We start from the raw sequence: 20,304 nt of genomic DNA, 5'->3' as shown, positions 1-20,304 counted from the left end.
TTTTACTTCAATTTTTTTCGTGTTTTTTTTTTCTTAATATTTCTCTTTCCTCTACTTTTTTCTGTTTTGCACAATCCCTGCTCGAAACTAAGAAATTAATATTTTTAAATAGATTTTTTTTAGATAGGTAGCAAAATAATAGAGATTTAGCATTATTTATGATTTTATTTATTACTTCTGTCTCTTTTCCATCTCATATTTTAGCAAAAATATTTTCACTTTTCTTTATACGTTACACAGTATGTTTTTTTATTACCTTTCTTTTTTCATGGGTTATTATAATTTATTATTTTAAATATTTTTTTTTATTTTCAGTTTCATGATATTTTATGTAGGTATTGCATTTTTTTGAGAGATATTAGGAGAGCGCGTTGAGAGAAAAGAAAGCTCTAGAGGGAAAAGGAGTTGAAAAAAAAAACGAATAATTCTTAAAATGGCGATGAGTTAGAATGTTTTCTTTAAAGGGTTTTAAATAACATTAAAACGTGAGGCATTTTAGTTTATATAAAGTTTTTTTTTCCATTTTTTGGAAATTTTTTTCTCAGTGATTTTTCTTGCATTTCAACTCACTTCTCTAAAGTGGAGTGGTGATGAAACCCTCATTTTAAGGTTGAAAGGTAAAAGTTCAATGTTTATTTGAAGAATGAGTTTTTCATGATCTTTTTTTTTTCTCAGAATTCTGTTGATTAATTAGAAGATGATTCCATTGGCATGCATGAAAATTAATTAAGACTTTCTCCATTCCTTTCTTTCTTATGAACTTTCCATCACTCACTGCTTAAAATATTAAGCAAGAAAGAAGTCAATTTGTGACTTTGCTTTTTTTTATCAATCACTTGATTAACTTGTTGATTAACAATAAATTTATTATCTACTTAATGTCCTTTAACTATTTAATGATATTCCTTTTTTTACAATTTCATTTTGTTTTCATTTTAGTTTTAATAAATTGCTGCAACCGTGCCATGCCCTGCAATTTTAATTTTTAATTCTTGCTTCATCAAATCTCTGCTAAAATAAAAATATTTTTTACGATGGTAAAAAGCTGGACGCAATTGGGAATTTATTTATTATTTTCCTTTTTTACGTGTTTAACAAGTTTGTGGCAATTGATGTGAAATTTATAACGCTTTTTGCGATTGTCTGAAATTTAGAAACTTAAACAAAAAGGATTCATTTGTGAAATATTTTTAAAAGCAAAAAACGCAAAGTCATTCTTATTTTTATAAAATAATTTGTTAGGAATATCAAATGGTGACGTCACTGTTTACATTTTTGAGCAAAAAATTGACAATTTTTTTTCCATCTGATCCCTCTTTGAAAGTTTCTTTTGCGATTTCTTGTTCTCTTTATAATTCCCTTTTAATTAATACAGCTATCCCGATGGCTTCTTCAAATAAGGTGGTTTTCCAGACAAAAATGAATAAACTCCTTTGTTGAAAAGTCAAAGCGTATTAGTAGCTCAATGCTTAAATGGGAAATTTCTTCAACCACAATTGCCACAAATTGTTTTGCTTTCTGCTTCCTCGAGATTATAGTCCTTCAATTTAATTTTCTCTTTTCCATTTGTCAGATTTAATTTTCCTTTTTAATAATTTTACTTAAAATTTACATTATTCCTTTCCATGATTCAATTGTCTCCTAATTACGTACAATATTTATTATAGCAAGTAGATTTAATTCTGATTCTTAGGTCGCTTGGTGGTTAAAAATAAGACATTTTGATTGAAGCTTGTATTTTGTCTATTCTTAACTTTTTTTGCCATTTTATAAACTTGAATTATTTTTGTTTAATATTAATATTTTTTCTTCTGTTGTTAGCTTTCTTTAGAAAGCAATTTGCTTTATTATAATAGTTTTTTCTTTGAGAATGATTTGAGTTGTGGTTAAATGAGTTTAGCTGGGAGCTTTTGGGTTTAATCTTATGTTTCTGTTGGTTGATGGTATGATTAAAATAAACAAATATAAATAGGAACCATAAATAATTGAGGGAGTTTTTCTTAGGTTTAGGAAAATTTTGCGCAGGAATTTCTTTCGAAGCCGACAAAATCTTCTCTGCAAAATCAATTTTCTTTTGAATTTCTTCCAGATTATTCTGATTATTTTGTCAATTTTGTTTTGAAAATACTTTTCAATTAAAAAAAACTTTCAAAAGTTGCTAATTAACAATTTTAGCGGCATCTAATATATCAGTTTTTCACACACTTTTCCTATAATTTTCTTTTAATGTTATATTTTATTTTCTCCTTTCCAATTTATTATTATTTATTAAGTTTTTTTGATAATTTTCTCTGTGTTTTACACGAATATTCTCTGATTTAGTTTTTCCAAAAAATTCTCCGATTAAAGAAGATTCATCTCACCAAAACGCGATTCTTCATGCAGCAAAAAGTCGCGGCTTTTTTCATTATTTTCTTTTTTTTGCCTTCTCACAAATCCCTATTGGAGGTGGTATGCTTGCAAAAGAGGAGGGCTGCAATTGCGGAAACGGGGACCAAAGCAAAAATGGTCATCCGGAGGATGTCCGATGAGCAGCATGCAGTTGATGTGGGATTGATGATGTCTTGCGATGAATGTGTCGTTGCTGATGGTGATGATGTCTTGAGTAAAATCCTATTTAATCGGCAACTAAATCAGAGAAATAATTCTCAGGCGATTGCACTTCCTGACATCGTCGTAGGGCGTTCCTCGGCACGATCACGCAAACGTTCGTGATCCGATGATTCAGAACTGTTGAAAAGGAAATTTACAATGAAATGTAAAAAAAGTAACAAAGGCGTTAAATTTTGTGTGTCAGATTTAAAAATTGAATTTTGACGTAAAATCCAACACGAGGAATGTACGAAAAGAAACGAATTATTTCCGAAGTGAACTTAATTCATAATTTCATCTTTTATTGCCAAAAAAAATTAAAAATTAAATTTTTTTAAATCATTTTGAGAATTTAAAAGAAAATCTGCATTTAACTCACTTTGATCTGACGGTTTTCGGACTCCCTGGATCACATGGTGTTGTTGTATTGTTGTTGTTAGTACTAGCAGATGATCTACGTCCCGTAGATGATTTCATGTCGAATATAGTCTCATTTTCCAGTTCATTTTCAATCTGCAAGAACTTTATCACCTTACCACGTGAAGTGCAACCATTTTTTTCTTCCAACACCAAAATACAAAAAAAGCAATATTGGATAATGTTGAAACTCACCTGTCGCTTGTAGCACAACCTTTCACTGGAATCTGATCCGCATGAGGAACTTTCGGAGACAGCTTGGGAGACAGTCGACGGTCCCGGAGGACTACTTGGCATGGGGAACCGTTTTGAGCAAACCTGGGACTGAGATTTCAACTGGTGATTCATGTTGTGTTTGTCGGGAAAGACAGAACAAAATACCTGAATATGTTCACATATTCGCCGGAAACGACGGATATTGCCTGAAAGTAGGGTGAAAGTGATTGCAAAGAGCATATCGGCAACATCTCCCTGCTTGCATATTGCACTTATGTCCACTTGGAAGCGAACATGACGCTGAAACATGGCTGGACCTGTGCCATTGCGCTTGTATTCCACACGAAAGGACATTGGTGATATCACGCTGTGCGACAATTCAGCCATCTGCAAAAGAATATGAAAGAAATTGTAATTAAATAATTTGTTATTTAACAGTATTTTCAGCAGATAATCAAAGATAAAATTTTTCTTAAAAGTTTAGCTAAAAATAAAAATTGAGACGCTTGGTTTTACTTAGCGCCTCCATGTTGGATTATTTGAAACCCTGATTGAAACAAGAATTAAGACATTCGATTGAAGCAGACGCCTCCATGTTTCAATAAAGACTATTCCTGCTCAAAAAACAAGTAAATATCCGAACTGCAGTAAATAAATATCCTTATCTTCATGCCATATTTTATGTTTCAAACAACGCATAAATATTAAATTAAAATGGCGGCTTGGTGAGCTGGGCCGCCATTTTGTGTAATTCCAAGAGGTTAACTATGGAAAAGTATTTAATACGATGAAAAATCTGGAAACATTCCCAATTCATAAATAAATTTTCCTCAGAAAAAATGGCGGAAATTGTATTTAAAAAAATCCTTGTCATGACTAGCTTTTTTTAGCGCTCAGATTTTGGCTCAAATTCATCAACAAAAATCAATATAAATACCAACTAAAAAAATTAAAAAGCAAGAAAATGTTTTTCAAACTTACAGAAAGGAATGCATGAATGAGATGAGCTTTAACCGTAGCCAAAGGCTTTCCCTTCACGAGCACCGTAAACGTTTCATCCTTCTCCGTTGTCATCAAATTCCCAAACCATGAACGCTTCGTCAGTTCAGGTGATGAATCAGGTGTCAAGTGGACTTCATCTGAAGACACTGCAGAAAAAGAAACTTTTTCAAAAATTGCTCAACAAAGGATTTATCTTTGGATTACCTTGAAGTTTCCGTCTGTGGAAACGAGGACTACCTAAAAAGCTGTTCTTGATGTTTGTCAGACGATTCTTCCACAATTGACCTGCAGTTGAGGCGCACGTGGATCCCGTCATAAGTGGTGGAGGTCCTCCACTCAAATGGGGTGATCCAGGTGGTGTCATTACGGAAAGTTGTACTGCAAGAGAGAAATTAAAAAAAAAGGTACCTCATTGAAAAGCATGAAAGTTTGTAAAGAATGTTGGAGGATGGATTAAATATCTATTTAAGGAATTTGAAGAATTTTTATGTTTGCTTTATGCTTCAAATGAAAGTTTGTAATCCCTTCAAAATAATTTTACACCAAAGCTTCACCCAGGGAAAAGACGGAGTTGCAAGGAATTTAACGGATTTTAACTGAAAACTCTTATCGTTTTTATCAACCAATTAGGAAGAATTAATTCTTATAATTCTTCGATATTACCAGGTAAGGATTTTCTATGATTTAATTGGTGAATGAATTATGTTCTGTCTGTTCCTGGTGGAGTTTCAGTGCAATGAAGTGGATAAAGTTCTGTTTCATTTATAAATCATTTTGCAATAGTTGCATAAAGCTTCCCACAAATAGCAAAGCTAATCCGTAAATTAGTACAAGTAATATCATTCATGCATATTGCCACAAACTTTCATTAATTGGACTGAATTTATATTAGATGAACAAACATTTAAAGCCATTTTACAATATTCCATGAAATGTAACATCCTGAGGGGCATCGTGACCTTTCACAATTTCACTCGAGGATTGATTTTGGTTTGCGATGGATTTATTGGATTTCACGTGTTATTTCAGCATGAGTGGAAGCATAATATGATTTCATCGTAAGCTGTCCTTCGACATTGAGCATTGAAATGCAAGCAAAACAACATCATCATTGGCCAGACATGCTATTTGTGCAGAAATTCTTCTTGGAATTTCCAGGTTTCACTCCGGGAAGCAATCTGAATAATTTATTAAACCATCTTCAAAATTAATGGTAAAACGGGAATATGTAATGAAGCTTTCCAGGAAAAATATCCCCGGAAAATTGAGATAATGAATTTTGAATCTATTATAAAATATAAATAATTACTTAATGGAGTTAATGGGTTTTTTTTATCTTCTCTAAGAGAGAATATTTGATTTTTCTTTTTTTTTTATCATGATGGCAATGTGAATCCTATTTTTATTCGTTGATTTTTTAAAATGCAGAGACAATTATTTTTCCAATTTTTAACACTTGAAGGATTTTACTCATCATCGTCGTAGTCAAATTCAGATCTTAAATAAATCAGTATTAAATTTGTTGCATTATCGTTCTACTTATAGACACTTTTATGAACTTTTCCTCAACTGAAGAAAAATTCTAAAAAAGTTTATTTCCTAAAAGATTTTTTGAAGTTTAAGACGATTTTATACACATGGAGAACGAAATTGGTCACTTTGGCCACAATTTCATTTTATCCTGCGAGGTCATACAGTAAGATGCTTCGGTTTATTAATTTTTGTTCACACCAATTTGCTTCCTCCCACGCTACATGTATGCTTTATTCGTTAGAACACTCAGTAAATTTTCCACCGAGATTTGTAATTTTCTTGCTAATTGAAAATTGAAATAGTTCACCTGCAAAAATTTCTCGCAAATTCATGATATGTTTTCAGGTAATTTACACTAATTATCGAGATATATAATTTCTTCTCTACAATTTGCTATTTGCTTTAGAGCACCAGACAACACGTGCTCACGATTTGGGTATAAAAAGATCCAGAAGAAGCAAAATTCATTATTCTGTTCGCGTTTGGTGATCTGTAAACGTGCTCATTCTGGAGTCTTTTGGCGTGTTTTCGTGTGTGCTCGTTGTCTTGATGTCTTCTGAGGTCTTCTTGGGAAAAACGCGGAAAAATGACGATAAATTCAGGAAGTGTGGCTGACTATGTGCCAGCAGATCAGGATGTCGAAAGTGTGGGCAAATGGCGGATTCTGAAGAATATCGCTGTAATTTCTGTAGCATTTCTGCTGCAATTTACAGCATTTCAGGGTACGGGAAGTCTTCAGTCGTCCATTAATGCTGCCGGTGGATTGGGTACAACATCCCTGAGTGCAGTTTTTGGAGCTATCATCATCTCTTGCGCGTTCATTCCCACCCTTGCAATTCGAAAGCTAACGGCCAAATGGACGCTATGCCTGAGTATGCTGTGCTACGTGCCCTACATCATGTCACAATTCTACCCACAATTCTACACCCTAATCCCAGCTGGATGCCTCGCAGGGCTAGGAGCTGCTCCCATGTGGGCAGCTCAATCGACGTACCTCACACAAGTTGCCTACATCTATGCTAGGGTCACACAGCAACCTCCTGAAGCGGCCATTGTTCGCTTTTTTGGGATTTTCTACCTTTGCTGGCAATCTGCTGAACTCTGGGGTAATCTCATTTCCGGTCTCGTCCTATCTGCTCCTCATACCAACGAAACCGATGCATCTGACTACACGCTTTGCGGTGCAAATTTCTGTGCATCCAAACTCAAAGACATCGCAAACCTCCATCGTCCACCTGATCGTGAAATCTTCACCATAATGGGAATCTACCTTGCTTGCATTTGCTTAGCTGTGATCCTCTTGATCTTCCTCCTTGATCCACCCACAATGTATGGGGAAGAAAGGGGAGGTGGGAAGGTTAGTGCAGTCAAACTACTCGTGGCAACATTTAGGCAACTTCGCAAACCCAATCAATTGCTTCTGGTACCCCTAACTACCTTCATAGGAATGGAACAGGCAAACTTTGCTGCTGATCTTACACAAGTAAGCATGATTAGCTCATTAGAGATTTATGTCTTTTTTCAAGCATAACTAAGGCGTTTATTTCTTGCACGCTTGGCATCAGCGAAATTGGATTTATCCTTGTCAGCTTTGGCCTCTGTAATTCCCTCTTCTCCCTCATCTTTGGATTCTTAACCAAGAAATTTGGTCGAATTTGGATTTTGATCATTGGATTGATAGCCATTAGCGCATGCTACTTAATTATGCTGCTCTGGCAACCGTCGCCACATCAGAAATGGATGTTCTTCCTCATCTGCTGCCTCTACGCACTCGGAGATTCAATTTTGCAGATTCAAATTAATGGTGAGTTTAAGAATTACCTTTATAAATTTCTCTTAAACTTAACTGAACTTTAACGAAAAATTACTCTTCATTGTAGGAATGTATGGAGCTATCTTTGAGAAGAATAAGGAAGCTGCCTTCTCCAACTATCGCCTGTTCGAATCTCTCGGATACCTGGTGACCTACGCCCTATCTACCGTCCTATGCGCTCGTACTAAATTAATTTCAGCCCTGGGACTCCTTGTAATTGGCACTGTAGGATGGATTGTTGTTGAATGGAGAGTGAAAAGTAGCAAGAGTTTCGAGTCTAACAAGCTGGATGAAACTAAGGCTACTCATGCTGAAGTTTACAAAGTTATAGAAGGTTGAGTAGTAAGGGGTAGTAGATGTTCTATATCTTAGTCTTTTGTAGACAAATTATTATAAAAAATAAAATTAATCTTTCAATCTAAAATCATTTTGATTATTTTTTTTTAGTTTTTAAATGATTTAAAAGAGTATTCAGTAATAGATGCCATCTAAATCTAATCTAAATCAATCTTTCTTCCATTCTATCGAGCACAGCAGGCATAACAAACCATTTCATTAACGCATAAACGCTATATTAAGAAACATCAAGAATCTGATAATTATTTTTTAGCACAAAAAATGTGCAAATTACAAGGTAAATGTTACTTTCAAAAAATTTAAAGTTTACGGTGAAATAACATGAATAAAGCCAATGCTCCATAGCCTAACATCATGGCTAATTGGTTTTTCTTTTCCTCAATCTATCGTCATATTTACCACTTATGTATTAAATATCTTAATGAAACAGCGAAATATTCCCTAAGAGATAAATACATTTGATTCTTTTGTACTTCTTGAGCATTTATGTTCATTGCTGATTGAAGCAACGATATATAACTCCGTGTAAAACTAGCTTAAGTATATTTTTTAAAATTAATTTTCAATAAATAAAAATATAAACTCACGACTATTGGCGTCTGCATCGGGGAAGAGACTTATGTTGATCGTGGGGCCAGAATTGGCACGATGATGTGCGGGCGATTGATCGGCTGAAATGATGGCAGCTGATGGTGGTTGCAGGGAATTGCGATTAGTTGGTATGACTGCACCCCCATGGGTTGAATGCCGTGCCTGTAGAGCTGGTGAGGCAGGGCGTGAGCCCGAAGTTTGGCTCGCCGAACTGAGGGCTGCGGGATTTCTCGTGGGGCTGTGGTATGAGGAGGAGCGTGTCGATGGCGCCGATGATGGCGACCGCCGATTGTGACTCCTACCATTGCTGTACGAGCGGAAGCTGGAGGAAAGAGAACGAAGAGGCGGCATAATTTTTTGTGCTAAGATGCATTTTGGCGGGAAGCCAATGGTGTCAGGAACTTACTTGAAAGCCTGTCGGCGTGGCGTTAGTGGTGAACCTTCGCTTATTTGCCCAAAAGTTGCTACATTTTGTCCGTTAATGCGACATGTATCGAGCCTCTTTCTCGGCGGATCCGGAGCATCGTTGGTTTCACTGCGGGAGCGCCCTGGTTCCTCGTCATCCTCCAGTGCGGGTCTTCGTCTTTTCCGCTCCAGAAGTAAGAAATAAATCACCTTTTCCGTGTTGTGACTAAAATGACGGAGAAAATTCTTTCTTTATGGTGCACATAAACTGTGTCAACGCATTTGCAGCTAAAATTCCAAAAGGGACGGAAGTTGGCAATTAAAAGGGTGCACGGGGATGATGGTAAGAGAAAGAGGAAAGTGTGATAATTGAGTGGCAATTCCGCATCAATCTAAATTTCCATTTTCACAGAGGGTGGCAGTCCCCCATCCACAACCGATGAACTACCTACAGACATGGAGAATTCAATAAAAGTCACCAGCATGTGTAATATCAACCACGACAGGATATTTAATATAATTCTCAGCGTTCCCACGGCTGAAATTATTTTCCTGATTTCCCTGCAACCATTTGGAGCAAAATTAAGGATGTCTAAAATAGGGAAAAGGACGCATCGTGAAATGTGCATAAAATGCAGAAATTAAGCTGGAAAATGACAGGATGTGAGAATTTTACATGAATATTGAGTTTTTAAGGACAATGTAATTTCCGGTTACTGCTAATGAAAGCTATCAAGCTTTTTGATCAAAGACAAAATAATTTTTATAAAAAAAAATTTACTTGGGACTAAGAAGTTCAGCAATGAGTTTCTCCTTTTCCTTGAAGCACCCCAGCGAGCAAATTGCATTAAGAACGTCCGGATCTACGGCAGACGCGGACGGGATGATGTGTGTCTGGACTACCTCCATCATGGGTAGTTCCAATTCCAGCTCTCCCTTTCCACCAGCCGTTACCCATGGATGCCGATTAATTTCCTGCAGCGTGAGCCTTTTGTCGGGATTCACTTCGATCATCCCCCGCAGGAGACTCTGGCAGTCTGGTGGCACAAAGTGCGGAATGTGAAAGACACCACGCTTCACTTTCTCAAGGAGCTGCCGCAAATTATCATCATCAAAGGGTAGAGCACCCACAAGAAGGGCATAGAGGATGACACCGCACGACCAGACATCAGCACGACGACCATCATACTTTTCGCCACGAATAACTTCTGGGCACGCATAGTGTGGTGATCCACAGGATGTTTCCAGCATTGAACCTGCCGGCTGGAGAGACGCCATCCCAAAGTCTGCAATTTTTATGTTGTTCTTCTCATCTAGAAGAAGATTTTCGGGTTTGAGATCACGATGGCAGATTGAATGGGAATGGCAGAAATCCAGTGCTGAGATGATCTGCCGGAAGAATTTGCGAGCTTCCTTCGGGGTAAGTCTGCCCTTTTTGACCAAATAGTCAAATAATTCTCCTCCTGATACGTGCTCCAACACGAGGTACCTTTGCATTGAAGAAAAGAAAAACATGAATGAGCATAAATGTTCAAAATCATCTATTTGCTGGCGCATAGTCTCAATTTCAAGAATTTAATTGATTTCTTTGTATGTGATTATTTATTCCTCAAGTTTATTATATCTAAATTATTTATATTTCAACAAATAAAACTAAATTCATTCCGAGCATTGCGCAAGCATTCAATGGAACTGAATTGGAAAATCGATGGTCGTATCTCATCATGGCCAAGAATTTGAAAATGAATGGACTTTATTTTTATTGTTAGGCAACTACATAATGTGTATTGCGGATATAAGGCTGTATACTTTACTATTTACTAAAAAATAGGAAACAAAACAATATTTTAACAGATTTTAGTGATTTTAGTCACTGACGCTTATTAAGGATCAAACGTTCAAATATTCACCGCAAAATGGCGCACGTGACGCTTGGCGCTTCAATCGATTCGACTATTTTTAATGCATATGTTTAAAACTGTTGGGAATTTAAAATTTAAATATACAAACAAACTTGTAATCCGCCATTAGAATTTAAAAAACAGAATAAACTTTTAGCTTTAGTGGAATGAAAAATATATACAAAGAAAAGAATAATATAATATTGGATTCCAGAAATAAAACTATAAACGAAAAAATGATAGTTTTGGTAAGGATTTGAAGAAAAAAATTCGAAAGATTCCCAGCTAAAAGTGTTTGAGAATTGGAAAATTGGTTCCTTTCAGGAATTTTCTTGGGAACAGCCAATTGAAATGAAATTTTCACAGGAAACCCAAGAGCATGATTTAAATCATTTTTGCATCAAAAGAAAGATCATTCATCAACAAACCATGTAAAGTTTAACCACTCTGCTGCAAAGTTCTTAAATTTTTTTTAGCTCACAATTTTTCCCAGGAAGACATATAAAAGCATCCGCATCTATATATAAAACTCCCACTCAATTTGTTATGAGAAATTGATTAAATTTGTAGAAAGAATACCGATAAACTATTTTTGGTCGCCCCATGCGGTAGCTTTCTGGGGAAGAACGTCATTTCCAAGTTTTGCTAGAGAATTTTCCGGAGGAAGTGAAAACTCCATGTTGCGTGGAACCGTGGAAGGAAGTTAAGATGAACATCAATGAATTCGAAATTCAATCGACCTCATTCTCCCTGCTTAAACCCTCATGCGGGGAGGGGGGCATTGGCTTTTTATAGTCCGCACGCGGCAACACAACGACGACAGAATTTTGCATTAAATTCCAAAATCAGTCGATTTTGCGCTCATCCTCATCTCATTATCAAATTCATCAACATTTTGTCCCATTTCTCAATTTTTGGTTTCTTTCTTTTCACCCCCCCCCCTCCGAAACTTCCCACCCAAAGGCCATGTTTATTTTAATTCATCCACCGTCTTCCGCCCCAATGAGATGAGCCATGAATATTCAATGTATTTCAAAAAAAAATCCAATTGAATTTGATTAAAATGTAATTGAAAGTGTCACCAGTAAATGTTGAAAAAAAAAAGAAAATTGTGAAAAGTAAAAGGAAAAACAAACAGAGGTTGAGAAAGGTAAATACGGGGGTGGGTTTATCATCGGCTCAGTGTGACAATGTGGGTGGGAAAGTGAAAGTATAAAATGCAAAAGAAAATTCCCACAAGAATAAAACTTACAAGTATTTCTTGTTCTCGTAGACATCGGAAAGGCCGAGCACATGTGGATGGTCGATTAGCTTCATAATGGCAATTTCTCTCTCGACCTGAAATGAAAGAAGCCGAAAGAAAAATCTTCAATTGATATGCAAAAATCTCGGTGTAGCTTGTGAGGAATTTAAATCTCTTTCTCCGGGAAAATGTGCTTGATTTCTGTTATGATCCCTTTTGCTCATTTGAATTGAATTAATCCAAATCTCTTGTTGAAAAAAATAATTTTTTTCTTAAAAGAAAACAAGGCTGTGAATTTCACAAAAGTACTTCTAATGCACAATGTAGGCGGCTCAGAATATTTCAAGAACAACGAAAAGGCTCATGAATTATGCGATGTGCCAATTAACCCTGGTACTCTCTTCAGGGAACAGTATCGTCCTCAAAAATTCATCGCCCAACCTTCAATAGTGAAAGGTCTAATTGAGTTCTATAAAATATCCGATTGAAGGATGCAAAAGAAGACCATCACTACTAAACCAAAGTTTGCCATCAGTGTATTTATTAAAGTAAATAATAAAGTATTTATTGGAACTATAAAAGAGAGCTTTAAACTTAAACTACATTTGACCTCTAACCTTTTTTTCCAGAAGAGTGAGATAAAGTCATAAAATGGCATTAAGATCCTTTTAAAATATTTTGATTAAATTTTTTAAAGGCTCAAATTAAATTCTTTCTTTTTTATTCCAAAATATATCTTGGGAAAAATCCTACAATAACGCTAATTGCATATTATGTTATGCTAATGGAGCTAATTGAACCCTTTAGGGTTCATTGGGTCATACGCTGACCCAAAGGCTCGATTTTGAAAATGTTCCCTTTTGTATATAGTTATTTTATGAATATTGAGTCCAAATTATTCCAAAGTATTTACAATCCCTGATCATTTTATGACCACAACTGGACATCCCCAAGGACTCACAGGATCAGGAAGGACGAAAAACCGTAAATTTTTGAGTTTACATTTTTTGCCAAAAATGTCTCAAATGTCTCTTCAACTCAAAGAAACCCATAAAAATTATTTTTAATTCAATCAACTCACTAGATTTATTGCAGACCTAAAAGGGTTAATAAAAGTCAAAAAGGAATTATACCTGTGCAAAAATTTAACATACAATGGATTTTACTTTCTATGAATATCTCGTAAATTTTGCTTTTATTCCAACAACGGAATGAATTTTATTTCAGAAAATACTTCCTGGAATACGTTTGAAATTAAATTTCATTCTCTACTAACCACATTATTCAAATAATTTAGGTCTAAAATGTTAAATGTGTTATTTCGAGCTTTCCTGAAATAAGAATTGGAAACTCTATCTCCCAGTCTTATATATGGACTGAATTTAATTTTAATTTTAAAATAAATCAACCTATAGAAAAGCTAAACAAAAACCCCATGATCAAAATTGAGTTCATATAAAATTCATTAACTCGGGAAAAATTAAAGTGAACTATGTACATTAAATAGTACAACGCACTTGAATTAATTAATGAAAAATAAATTGCAATTTGAACATAATGAAAATAAATTTATTTTAGGAAATAATTTGTGGTAATATGGGAAATACAAAATAAAATGCGTTTTGCATTATTAAGCATGATTAAAAGGACGTATTTTAATAAAAGTGAAAGACTTTTAAACAGAAAATCACTGATTTTGGTCAGGTGAATAATCTTTTTTGAGCGTTTAGTGTTTAGCAGCTTTAAATTTTTCTTTTCAAGGTTATTTTTATAGGGTAAAATAAATTATTTTTAATGTAAAACATATAAAAATTCTTTAAAAAAAAGAAGCTTTTCAAACTTTCAAAAAATGTCACACTTTAAAAAAAAAATGTCAAAGTTAGAAAAAAATGTCAGATATTAACACTTTGGCGTCCATAAGGTTTATAATACGCTGTACGAAACATTAAATAATTTATTAAATTAATTTAGAGAATATTAATTTTAAAGCAAACCTATTTATCTTTATTAAAAGTTTGAAGGCCTCCTTGTAGTGAAGTATGAAACGAAATACTAAATAGGAAAGTTTTGTAAATTTTCCGTACTGCACAACTTTCTTTCATCATATCGTTCTTCTGTACTTTCTCTATAGAGGCGATGGTGAAATGCAGCTTTTAACTTTTCGACACTTTTAAAATTTTTACATGTACTTATATGTATGTAGGTAGTTTAAATAGCTTCCTTCCTTGTCTCTATGTGTAAAAAAAATATATTTCCCTGAACTATTTATAATAAGTAATACGTAGAATACGTAGATACTAATTTTCTGTCGTTTCCAAGCTTTATAACTTTGACGCATATTTTATAGCTTCCTTATAATAAGATTCTTTACAAAAAAAAATCTACATAGTTTTCTTTTATAAAGTAGGTTTATTATGTAATACTTTTTTGTTTTAATTTAATGATTAAACGTTTCACGTGCAAAAAGCCCTCTGGCTTTACCCCATAACTGTTTGAATAAGTTTTAATTAATTCTATGGAATCCCATGTGATTATATTGGGATCATATTTTTACATATTTTTGCAATTTATGTCTTATAAAATTCATACTAAATTAATATCTCCCACATATTTTTCCAGCAATGTTACATTTTCCATTTGCTGTGGGTGTGTGAAAATGATGAAATTCATTGTGGAACAAATTAAAAGTTACAAAATATGACATGAGTGGAAAAAGTAATTATTTTACCTTCATCAGGACAGATTCGCTCAATTTTTCTCTGTTGATTATTTTGATGGCCACTTTTTTGCCAAGTACACAGTGGACACCGAGCTTAACTAGGCCCGTCTGACCCTTGCCCAGGGTCTTCTCTAGGCGATAGGGCCCAACATATTGGTAATTCTCCCCTGTGGAATTACCCTCCTTCTGCATTGTGCCTATACGTATACTCTGCGATGGATCCTTTTTATAAAAAGTCCTTCTTGTCGCCTTTTATCACCTCCTGCTGCCACTCTCAGAAATTCCGCCACATTAATCTCTGGCCTCTATGGCATTTTTCCACCAATATGCCTGAAAAGGAGGACAGAAGAAACAATACTTTAGAGACGTGCTATAAAAATTCATCCCAAAATTGATGGAAAGTTGTAAATTTTAAATAAATCATCTCCCATCGTTTCATTGAGATTGTCCTTTTCTTGCACAGGGAGTTTCTCTAATTTAGTTCTCACAGCTAATAGGGAATTTAATGCATTTCGCTGTAGAACTTTCAAAGTTATCCTGTATATAAGAAACTTTCCCATGGAGTGTGCCTAATTTGTTTTTAAAGATAACACGCAGACAAGATTGAGAAATTCGCAAAGAGATTTTGATAACCTCACGAGCTGTTATCGTATAAGCAAAATTTAAATAATATATTCATGGTAATCCCTAAACTTTCTTCAATGTCTAAAGATCTATGTTTGTTTAGGTACTAAAAAGGATTCATATACGTGAGAGCTCTCCTGGAAATACTAGAAATTCAATAATAAAAAAAAAACAACTTAAAGGAGTTTCTTATTTGAATGTTTAACGCGTAAAAAATTATATATTATTCGTAAAAGGATTTTTATACATCGTGTAAAAAAAATAAAATAATACCGTAGAAAAAATTTACCCGGCTGATCCTAGGATTTCTGACATTATTTTAAGGTAGGTACTTACAATTCTTACGATATAAGGACATGTTCTATGGTAATGGATTTCTTTTTAAATATTGGGGTGGATTCTGATATAAATCTTTTTTTCTACAATTTGTTAATTTTTAAGATTTTTGGTATTTTGGGAAAAATCTTATGAAATTTTGACATTTTCTTTCTTTAATTGGGTTTTTGAAGGAAAATTACTTCACAAGAGCTCTTTAAAGATCTTTCTGGCTGTTCTGAATAAACAAATTCTTTATTTTTCTTTTAAGTGTTTTCAAAATCTTACAACAAAACTTTTAAGTTGTTAGAAAAGAAAAAAAAATTATTAGAATCGAATCCATTATTTCAAAGAGAATTATGTATCAGTTTCGAAATTTTCAAGTTCTAGTGCTCCATTAGACTGATTCTCGTACTTCTTGGAATTAATTTAGTATCCTTAAAGGTTTTTTTTTATTTATTTTTTCTATTCTCAAGCTCTTATAGATATGATTGAAAGGATTGAAACGTCCTTTGGTTAATGAAGAGTTAAACCTTAGATCTGCAATAGCTACATAAGAGTGATAAGAGTATAAAATTATCATTTTAAATAAATCACGTTAGGCAGCCATATTTTAAATTCATCGTCTGAAAACTTTTTCCTTAGTCCTTGTAGGTCCTCTAAAAAACTTTTGGCATATTGAAAGCAACCTACAAAATGTATAAACAATTTTGCGATATAGGACATTTTATGGAATCTCTCCCCGTATGCACATCCATTGCACTTTTATCTATATTGAAACTTTCACAGTGCTGCTCATAAAACGCGCCAAATAAAGCTCTATTCAAACAAGAAGCGTTCAATAGGAAAAAAACGTTTTATCGAAGTTTCTCTCTATCATTTCAGGATCACGTGCGAACATTGCTATTTAGATAGGCCTTAATAATCAATTTTCGCATCAATTTTCCTGCATCCTCCAGTCTATCTTGTCGGTATTTGATTAAAATTGAATGCAAAAATTTAAATAAAAAAAACCTCGCTTGTGACATCGATGGAATAGGTCAAGGACATGGCTAAAGGTGCAAAGTGCTCTATACATACATTTTTCACATCCTCTGCATGTCAATATTTGAAATTATTACTCTCAGACATGAAGGGATAGAAAAAAAAATCGAAAGTTCAGTGCACAGCCAGCAATTTTTCCTGCACAATAAGTTTTCAATATAAAAGCATTGCGCCTTCATTGTACTTATTACAGGAAGGGTGAAAATAATTGTTAAGTTATATACAATGAAGAAAACAATAATTTTCATCACGCAACTTATATATGTCCTAAAATTCACACAAAAGGCGTGCAAGGTGTGAGATGGGGTGTTTCATAAAATGGTTGAAGCCCTAGACATTCCTTTTAGTTTATGACTCTTATAAAAATTTTGCAATATGAAGACATTCCATTGAGGTGGTTTTGAGTTCAAAGAACAATCAATTTATGGAATTCTCATGAAACTATTGAGAATAATGGGAAAATAGCAATGAGAAATTGTCCATGGAGGTAAGAAATCATTTCAGGCGGAAACTCAATATCTCAATATATACATAACAAACAATTCCAGAAAAAATGTTGACCAGCATGGCAGGATTAACTTTACATACATATTATATCTTCCAAAAGAAACGCACGAGAAAGAAATTTGTGAAATGGAAGAAAAATATATATTTCTGTGCTAGGAGGTTGTTTTGGAGATTGACGAAAGAAAAAAATAATAACATTCCATGCGTATTAAATTCAACCTACACGAAATATTGTTGATATGATATAATATTTATGGATAATCTCCAAGTAACAGAAAAATTGTGAATACTTTCGATTAATTAAAATGTGAAATGAAAAATTTTCCGGGAAACAAATCCAATTCAAATAATAATTGAAAATTTGCTTACATTTTCTTGGTAATTAAAAAAAATGTATATAATCAGTTTATATAATCATTTAGTTCAAAGGTCTTTATTCATTTTGTCACATACGTGATGTTTAAAAAAGTACAAAATAGACGATAAAAAATTAATGCAAGGATATAAATGAGATTCAGAAAATACTAAAGGGATTTTCAATTTTTACTGAAACTGAGCAAAAAACATTCTGTGAAAAACTAATAGCCAAATGCAACACGCATCGTTGCCTCCAATAAATAATCTTCAACACTTGGAGGGGAATTCTGTTAATCTTTGCCAATTCAATTTTTTTTAAATCTTCATAGAAGAGAATTTATTTAACATACCGTGATAAATTCAACATAAAAGTTTGAGATTTGAACTATCTCTGGGATTTATTTTGGAAATTTTTGCGGGTCTAGGCTGATTACAAAATTGTCTAGAAAAATTATATCTCAACCAAAATTTTTGAAACGAATGTTTTAAGAAGGTTTGCCATTTTATTACCCTCAAAGAAGCCCCGACCAGAACTCAATTTTACATTGAAGTCAATGTGAAAATGGAGAGTCTCTTTAGCGATTTCTTAAGTTTTTTGATTATAACAAACAAAATGAACTAAAATTGTTTTGTGAATGACGAAGTTTTTCATAGATCGATGAAAAAACTTCTTTGATGTTTGAAAAATTATTTAGTTTAATTAATTTTTTTTATTTTTAAATGTCTTACATCTTTGGGTAGTTCAAGTTTTTTCTTCTACACATCAAAATTCTTTAATTTAAAATTCAAACGTTAGAATAAAATGTTGGAAAAGAAACGTCACTTGTTCGAAAGAGAATGTCAATAAAAAGAAAGCTTTTTTATTTTAGAATATTATTTAAAGAGTATTAAATCATAACAATTGAAAAAAATCCTAGGAATTGTTTGTTGTTCATCTATGACCTTTTTCTCGCCAAAGGGCGTTAAAGTCACAACATCAGGCCATAGAAATCTCAATTCTCCAATAAGCTTTGGTAGCTTAAGTCCTCTGAGATTTTAAAGGGCATAACACGTGACCTTTCTTTCATTGTGAGAAAATTTAATGACTTTCTGCGGTTTCCCACCAAATTGTTGTAATGTGAAAAAAAAATTAATTGAAATTTTGCAAAAAGAAATCATTTTTTATATAGATACATTTTTAGTAATATTTTAATTGAACAAATCCTTCATGAAAAAAAAAAGAAAATGAATACGTTGGTCTCTTAAAGCCTCAAATACCTCAAACGGTGTAAATTAAATATTAAAGTCTCTCAGCTTGGTTTCTATGGAATTGCAAAACGAGTGAAAATGTGTGGAATTAAATCAATGAGGGTGTGTTTATCGGTGTAACCTTTTTACTTTTAAACCACGATTTTAGCACCAGAAATGGACAGAAAATCGCATAATTGCTTTTCAATGAACTGTGGAAAAATATTTAAGAGACTTTTTTTTATCCCAAATTCGATTAAAAGTTTTTTTCATGTCGGTTTGAGGGTTGAGCGATGGGTTGGGATATTTTTTTCCACGTAATTCAATTGGGGTGTTGGGGATTCATTATTGAATTTCTGTGTGCATATGGAAAAGCATTGAAAATGTTTTAGTGGAGGATTTATTTATTTTTTTAAATAAGCCGACATGGAAAATGGATAAAACTTACATTTCTGGTAGTTGCAGAAAATGGTGAAAATCCTCTCAATTCCATGCTTGTCGACGGCAAAAATGCAGAAGATGTGTCCTCGAGGATAAGGGGGTTGTATGCACAAACACTGCCTAAATATGGGAAGTGTCTTCAACACGATATTATGTATGTAGGTAGATTCAATAGGGCGAGACAGGCGTTAAGGATGAAGGTCTGGAGCTTCACGGAAAATTATGTATATAGCCACTAAACACCCACAGTTGGGAGTGAGGAAAAAAATACTTTGAAGACACCTCTACAGTGTGGCGAATCACGAGGAAATTGAGTCAATGGTGAACGTTGAAAAATCCGTCGCCATCTTTTGCGGGGAAAAATCAATATTTTAGCAGTGTGTTCCCAACGTTGTCTTCCGTGATTGCAGCTTTTCCCTGAATTTTCCCAAGAAAATTCTTCACAATTTCATTGCATTTCATCACAAATTCCCTTCACCAATTTATGCACAACTCAACAAAATATTTTCACACAATTTTCCTCCTTTCATTTCCTCCACATCAACTGACTCCCACAATGACCACCGCCAATGGGGGTCTCGGAAAAGAAAAGAAGGACAAAATGCACACACAACAATTTTCAATATGAAAACCACCTAAAATCCTCAAGACACTCCTTGCCACACAGACACCCCTGTGGCTATTTGAGGAAAGTTTTGAGATTAAAAAAAAAAGAATATATGGTGTGATATGCCGGAAGGAGTAAGATACGCGTTCGCGATGTCCTGCAGGACCTCAAGTACAGTACTGACGAGGACTCAAAAGTTGAGGAATGCGTTGAGGAAGGAAAGAGAAATGACAGTTCGATGACTAACACCACGACCAATATAGAGGGGAGTCGCAAAGGGTTGATTTCACCCCACAGCGCATGTCTCCGAAACCACACAATCTATATACAAAAAAAAACACCAAACTTCGCACCCACGTTCATACGAGGGTTGTTTGGCCAGAAAATTCCGAG

General features: G+C 34.0%; 2 protein-coding genes across 6 annotated transcripts; one reads left to right on the top strand and one right to left on the bottom strand.

Moving 5' to 3' along the window:
* Nucleotides 1-145: 145 nt before the first annotated feature.
* LOC129795804 (serine/threonine-protein kinase BRSK2) lies at nt 146-20,120 on the bottom strand. 5 transcript variants are annotated; one of them, XM_055837291.1, is made up of 12 exons: nt 19,312-20,120; nt 14,799-15,119; nt 12,080-12,165; nt 9,708-10,415; nt 8,928-9,152; nt 8,518-8,843; nt 4,432-4,605; nt 4,207-4,373; nt 3,391-3,612; nt 3,205-3,333; nt 2,972-3,114; nt 146-2,730 (listed from the first exon to the last, which is right to left on the bottom strand). In XM_055837291.1, exons 2-12 carry the CDS (start codon nt 14,979-14,981, stop codon nt 2,649-2,651), a joined length of 2,445 nt encoding a protein of 814 aa, XP_055693266.1. In that variant the 5' UTR covers nt 14,982-15,119; nt 19,312-20,120; the 3' UTR covers nt 146-2,648. The 5 variants fall into 5 exon arrangements, with proteins under 5 accessions (XP_055693266.1, XP_055693265.1, XP_055693267.1 ...); XM_055837290.1 differs by having other exon boundaries at nt 2,972-3,123; nt 19,312-20,114; XM_055837292.1 differs by having other exon boundaries at nt 2,972-3,105; nt 19,312-20,114.
* LOC129795807 (UNC93-like protein) lies at nt 6,249-7,997 on the top strand. The gene is made up of 3 exons (XM_055837293.1): nt 6,249-7,243; nt 7,297-7,564; nt 7,641-7,997. The coding sequence occupies exons 1-3, from the start codon at nt 6,347-6,349 to the stop codon at nt 7,910-7,912; spliced, it is 1,437 nt and encodes a 478-aa protein (XP_055693268.1). The 5' UTR covers nt 6,249-6,346; the 3' UTR covers nt 7,913-7,997.
* Nucleotides 20,121-20,304: the final 184 nt, after the last annotated feature.

This window comes from Lutzomyia longipalpis, chromosome 4, assembly GCF_024334085.1.
Source record: "Lutzomyia longipalpis isolate SR_M1_2022 chromosome 4, ASM2433408v1".
Lineage (NCBI taxonomy): Eukaryota > Metazoa > Arthropoda > Insecta > Diptera > Psychodidae > Lutzomyia > Lutzomyia longipalpis.
Note: the sequence above shows the minus strand (reverse complement) of the source record. Positions and strands in the feature narration are given on the sequence as shown.